General features: G+C 32.4%; 1 protein-coding gene across 1 annotated transcript; it reads right to left on the bottom strand.

Annotated features, from left to right (window-relative positions):
• Positions 1-2,008: 2,008 nt before the first annotated feature.
• Positions 2,009-6,223, bottom strand: LOC133304445 (alpha carbonic anhydrase 7-like). The gene is given in 7 exon segments (XM_061504485.1): positions 2,009-2,150; positions 2,301-2,359; positions 2,502-2,670; positions 3,988-4,102; positions 4,351-4,457; positions 5,725-5,942; positions 6,062-6,223. Coding segments are annotated over 7 exon segments (849 nt in total). The 5' UTR covers positions 6,162-6,223; the 3' UTR covers positions 2,009-2,069.
• Positions 6,224-6,714: the final 491 nt, after the last annotated feature.

The following is a 6,714-nucleotide window of genomic DNA, read 5'->3' as shown; positions in this document are numbered from 1 at the left end:
CTTTCAATACATAATTGACACAACGTTGTGAATAGCTTCCAAGCTTTAATTGAAGTTTTTTTTTTTTTAATTGTGGATTAAACAGTAATTTGATAATAATAAAGTTTTATAAAGATGAATAGTCCATCTACATAAGAGATGACTAAGAGAACGATTGTATAAAAAAATTAATAATAATAAAAAAAAAAAAAGAGAATGATGATAAACTTATAGAACCTATTACATCTTGTTGAACTAATATATCATTCTAACAGAGATTCCCTTTGGTCGAAGGTGATGGGAAGGAGAATAGGTTGGGAGATAAGTTGCTTCCCCGGATGCATTCGAAGAGTGACAACTCTAATCTTTGGAAATGAATCACTAGAGTTTGGAATAATCTGGCTGATAAGTGAATTCCATCCTTGGATAATCTGGCTTCGATAGCTGAGGGGCAAATCTTGAAAGAAGAAAAGCTAAGGATTTGGTTGCGTGCTTATGGCTAAGCCACGGGACGGGTAGGGGTGTAAATGGGTCAGGCTGGCCCAGCCCAGCCTACGACCCGGCCTACATTGAGCCCGGCGCAGGTTCGGTCTTTCATAAAAGTAGAGTAGACTTAGGCTTATAAAAAAGTTTTTTTAACAAATAAGCTATAGGCCAATTTTGTCAAGCCCGGCCTACAACTTTGTAGGCTGACCTATTTAATTTATTAAAATAAAATATTAAAATAATATTTATTTTATGTGGCAAAGAAGCAAAGTACCATATACCAATATCTCTTACTTTTTGTGCTATTTTATTTTATGAAATGAAAACTTGTCTAATGTCTCCAAATTTTACATGTTGTTGCAACTTAATATCATGGAGTAATGGGTACCTTGTTGGATTATGATGTTACTGATAAAGATCTTTCAATAATACTCTTCTTTCCCTTGTCTTCATGGTGGTTTAAAGATTTTTAGATAAATGACATTCTCTTGTAGACTTTATTTCAGCATCCGGTAATTGTGTTTTTTTTATTTTCTCCATTTCTTTGACTCTATTCCTCTATAATATACATTATAGAGCTGGGGTATTATGTTGACTCTTTCTTGTTTGTCATTTTTTTCTTATAAGAAGTACTAGTGCATGCATGAATGGAACTTTCTTTGCTCTATACAATTATTTTTTTTTTTTTGCTTAGTATCTACAGTGGGAGGCCTACAAGGCCTGTAGGCCATGTCAGGCTTTCTTATTTTTAAAAATGGGCCGAGCTTGGCCTACAAATAAAGCCTTTAATTAATAGGTCAGTAGGCCAGATAGGCTAAATTTTTTTTGACGTAGGCTTGGACCAAAAAGGCCAAAGCCCAGCTCAGTCCAGTCCATTTACTCCCCTGCTTACAGGCCTGTCTCTTGCTTGGGAGAGAGGGTTTAAGCAAGTGTGGCTAGAAGGAGATTCTACCGTTGCCTTATCCGCTCATATATTCCTAGAATGATGAGTAGCTACTTTTGTACTTTATCCCTTCTTTTCCAAAAGAAATTAAATATATCATGTGGCTACTAGTCCATCTCTCTCTTTATTTTTAATTACGAGAGGTACCTAATAAAATTTACTTTACTAATAATTAGAGATCAATACAATTATGATCAATACACATTTAATTCTGCATAACATGTGTTTTATAATCATATATTCCATTTCAACTTTAAATCTAAGAGCACTTTCTTAACTTTCGTATATATAAATTACCTTATATGCAAGAGCTTTTAGTGGAGTTAGGTATAATGTAAAAAGAGACACACAATTTTTTCTAGTAATTCAAAACTCTGCTTTTTAATTTCCTCGTCTGTTAAAACAAGCAAGAAACCAAATTGTTATTTTTAATCAACCACTTGGAGAGAATAAGGAATATATAAATATGCAAGAGACAACTTTCGAACCAATATATAAAGTATCTTCTACCACGAGTATACCAAATAATGTGGGTGGGGTTGGATAAAAACAAAAATCCTAGAAACATTAATAGCAATATACGAGAAATGAGTAGTCAAAGAATTTATTTTAAATCAAAAAAGAAAAGAAAATGACTTGCTCCGAAAATTACGTAGTGCATTTATTCCTTCCGATTAGGACCATAGAGTTGTATCCCTCGTTTATTCAGGGGTTGCACAGGTCTGGCATTCCTCTCTGCATGCTGCCATAGAGTGGATCATACAAAAGCAATAATCAGATATGGTTGGTTTCAACATTTTATTTTAATCAAAAAGAATTTGCTCAATGATAATAATTTAATTTTTTTTTTATAGTGCACTATTAGAGCGGTAGGTCAAACTAGAATACTTACATCTTGTACAGCCTCTCTTAATCACTTTTTATCTGATGATCAGGCAATTATAACGGTTCAGTTAAATATATAATTATAATTGTCATATGTAAAGAAAAAAATTGGAAGAAATTTTAAAAATATTATTTTATCTTCTTTTTAATAAATATTTTTTTCTTTTCCCACACAGAAAGGGATATGAAGATTAGGTTTTAATGAATAGTACCTCTTTATTAATGGTCCAAATGACACCTTCAGTGCAAGGAGGGACAGTGAGGGAGCCCCTGTATCTGTAGTACTTCTTGCCACCCAGCTTGATTTCTGAGGGATCAATGATCCCAATGCTCCTTTCTGCTTCTTCATCCACCATGGATTTTATGTACTTTGACAACTGAAATAATTTCAAGCATACTTGTTCAGATAAATAAATATTTTAATTAGGCTCATCATTTCCCCTGTTACATAATAAGATATAATTATCTTTTGTAACCCTCTTTTGAGTGTTTGGAAAACAATACGTTGGCATTTTAAAAAGGGTTTAATGTTTGTTAAGTGAATGTAGATAAGTTATCTACATTCGCTTCCAAAATAACGTCGTTTTGGATTGAAAAATTATAAAATTATATTGAAAAAGACTATTATAATCCTGAAATAAATTATAATTATAAAAATACCTTGATTTCCGTCTCAAAATGACGTCATTTTGAAGTCACTGTAAATAAGTTATCTACATTGACTGTAGAAAAAGCGAACACTTTTAAAAATGGGTTCAAATTTTCTTATGGAAAAGAAATTTTTTGCAGCAACTGAATTTTACTATGTATCTCCAGGGAAACATAGTAAAAATATGAAAATTATTTTTCTCTTTTAACGTCAGCAGATAGCTTATACAGAGAAAGAAATTTTTTGCGGCTTTAATATTTTTACTATGAACCTCTCAGGGTACATAGTGAAAATCGATTGGTGTAGAAATTTTTTTTTCCATTGAAAGAAGAATTACATTTTCCTTTAAAAAATTTTATTGTCTTTTGCAATATAAATTTTTTCAAAAAACCATTATTTATTGAGAATATAGTTTCTCATGCAACACACAAAAAATGATTAAAACTTAGGGTTTTCGTTTTATCCTTTAATATAACACAACAAACTTTCCTACACTCACAACATTTTGTGGGGCCCACACTTTTTAAAACAAAAAATAAATAAAAAATTAAGGCACACAAAACGAATCTCTATAACATTACACAATCACTTTTCCTATAACATAACTCTTATAAAACCCTAAAACTTATTAAAGAGAAGAGTGAGAAATACAACAAGTGAATCTCAGTCACTTTTTTATATGAGAATTAATTTTCTCATTTTACACTCACAATACATGAGTGAGATCCAAAAAAATGGGAAAAGACCAAAAAAAGTCAAAATGGAACCTACTCATGTATTGTGAGTGTAAGATGAGAAAATTTTCTCATGTAAAATGAGAAAACTATTTATATATATTAGACAATTTTGTCTCAACCAACGTGAGAGACTACGTTCCCTCATTTCTTTCCCCAAATCCCAAATAAAAAAATTGTTGTTTTGAAGTTACAGCGCATTACTTAATCTCGTGTGAGAACCGGTAAGCCCATATGAATATATTCATTTTTATTTTTTTTGGTATTATATATTCATTTCTTTGGTTTAAAACAAAATGAGTTTAAACTACCTTGGAGAGAAGAGGATCGGGCGCACCAACATTATAAAGAAGTCCAACAACTGCAACCTTGTTCTTACCCTTTGTGTTTAGGCTTTCATGAACCGTGTGAATCTCCAGGTCATACCTAATATTTCAGTTAAAAAGAGAAAGATTCAACTTTTTTCCATCCATAAAAAATATATTTTTGGTACACCAATAATATAATATTTGATTGTATATCAGCAAGAAGTATTCTTGTATAATTTCGAATAAAATATGTGCAGTAAATTTTATATTTAAAGTACTGAGACCCCACAATAGAAAACAAAAGCGATTCACTCTATGGATGAAAAATGATATAACAAGAAAAAAAGATTGTGAAGCAAGACAAACCTCCTGCCATTGATGCTGTGTTCGGAAGGTGAGTGCCAGTGGCATTGATGCAGAAAGAACTCGGTGCCGTTGATTTTTATTGATCCTGCTTCTCCCTCCCATTTCAGCTGTATCCATTGGTGCATTTATAAAGAGAATTCAGATTTTAATCAAAGATTATGTGACCAACCAATATCATATCTATGTTGTGTTGATTTACTAAGAACCAAATCAAAATAATAGATATCTTATGTTATAGCTTAATCCGGACAAAACCACTTTTGCCAAGTGCTAATGACAGCTAGCTAAGATATAAACAACAACTAAGTTAATTGTCCAGAAGCGTTGGCATTGTACAGTCTTACAATAAAGAAAATCAATGTCCTAAAAGTTTTCAAGTTTCGAGTGCAATGATAGATAACAAAACATCATCGTTAATTTAAAATATGTGTGTATAGGATCAGACAGGGAGCATAACCACATACCTCGAGTAAACCAAAAGCAAAGCGAGCCGTTACAATAAGGTTTTTTTTTTTCAAGCACAGGAGTAAAATTAAAATATTTCAAGCATTAATGTTTTATTAGGAACTTTTGACACATTTAATTCGAGAAAGTAAAGAATTTATTGGATTGAATTCAAAATTTAAATATCTTTTAGAAATTGCACAAATCATAGATACCATGTGACATGAGCATATTGGATAAATTAACTAGCATCAGCATTTGCCATAGAAAATTTTCCATTCCCTCCTATGTACTACATCAGAGATACCATGTGCATATTCCTGCAAAGTCCATTTTTGTTGGTTTTTTTTATTCTCCTTTGCACTCACATGGCAACCTAGTGATCAGTGCTATGTAAGGATTCTGATGTTAAAAAAGGTAAATTTCGGTTCTTAGACCAACTTTTCCTAGTTAAAGTAAATGGACACAGGATTGAGGTGATTACTTGTGTTATTGGGGGTCTCATTTTCTTCGAAATTATGAGGTTGGTGGTTTATCAAAAGACAATGAAGCATGACTTATTCTTAAAATTTGAGATGGTGACAAGTGACATGAGCAAGCACATGGTATCTATGCTAGCTAATTGCACAAATCCATACATTTAAGACGTGTATGGATCAATAATGCATTACTTATACAAAAATGAATACACGTTTGGCACAAATTGCACAAATCATGCATCACCTTTCGTGCTGCCTTGAATCAATGAAAAAATATTTTCTCTCCCTCGATCACCATTATGGTCAAAAGACCTGTTTTTTAGGCTTTCAGGAATTTTCAACTAAGAAGACATTGTTCAGATCCAGAAAAAGAATGAAGAATGCTGCTTTAAGCAGATATGTGGAAAGTAAAGCTGTGATGAGTGATTTTCTAATATTCTTGATTGATTACCTCAATATCATGGCCTCTGTTCTTGAGAGTGGCATTCTGAGGCTTATAACTCTTCTTTAGCTCTCCTAACTTAGGTTCCACTATCACTTTATGGCTTGACAAATCAATTGGAGATTGCATAGCACCATTTTTACATGCTGCCCATTCCTTCTTCAGTTCGCCCCAGTGTGAGGGACCCTTTTTGCTCCCTTTTATGTAATCAAACTCATGCTCGTCCTCTGCACAAACACGTGGATGATTAGCATCACAGCATGTACTGCACACACATCAAATGATTCAAACTAAATCACGAAGCATGAAAATACTCCAAGAATGAAAGAGAAGTGACTCCACTTACCAACTTCCTGTGCCCCAGTCCATATTGTTGAATGGAGTAGGATGGTTACTAGTATTAGCAAATTTGGGAGGAAGACTTTGAGCCTGGTTTGTTGCTTCATGTTGGTTTCAGGCAAAGAGAATAAAGATTGGGACTTTGAAACTTTTGAATCAACAAATAATCTTATTTACACAATGGTAAGGGGGACGGGTAGTATTAATACATATCACATATATATATTGCTAGGCATTAAAATGATTTATGATTTATGATTTATGATTTGGAGCAGAATGTGAAACATGTTCATAGAATATCTGTTACCAAATGTGATTCCTTTTCTGTCGTTTATTTTTTTAAATTCCATTTTTGGCTATTTTGAAATGGGAACTCAGAATCTGTTGTTCTAGTAAGGAAACATGAAAAGACAGTCTAGTCCAACAAATTTCTCTTTCAACATTGTAATTGTTAAAACAATGCTCAGATTTCATCAGAATATTCCCATACTCCACGGATTAATTATATACATAAATGAGATTTTAAATCTATTATAAATTAGTTGTCAATCAGCTATTTAATATAAATTTTTTATGATTATGTAACGGTGTAATCAATGATATCATTAGCAAATTAGATTGGGAATTGTGTTTGTCAACGTTTGGTAGAAAGCTTTCAAA

This window comes from Gastrolobium bilobum, unplaced genomic scaffold, assembly GCF_033153095.1.
Source record: "Gastrolobium bilobum isolate Gb01-03AN ecotype WA unplaced genomic scaffold, APGP_CSIRO_Gbil_v1 utg14547, whole genome shotgun sequence".
Lineage (NCBI taxonomy): Eukaryota > Viridiplantae > Streptophyta > Magnoliopsida > Fabales > Fabaceae > Gastrolobium > Gastrolobium bilobum.
The sequence above is the reverse complement of the archived record's forward strand: the minus strand, read 5'-3'. Positions and strand labels throughout refer to the sequence as shown.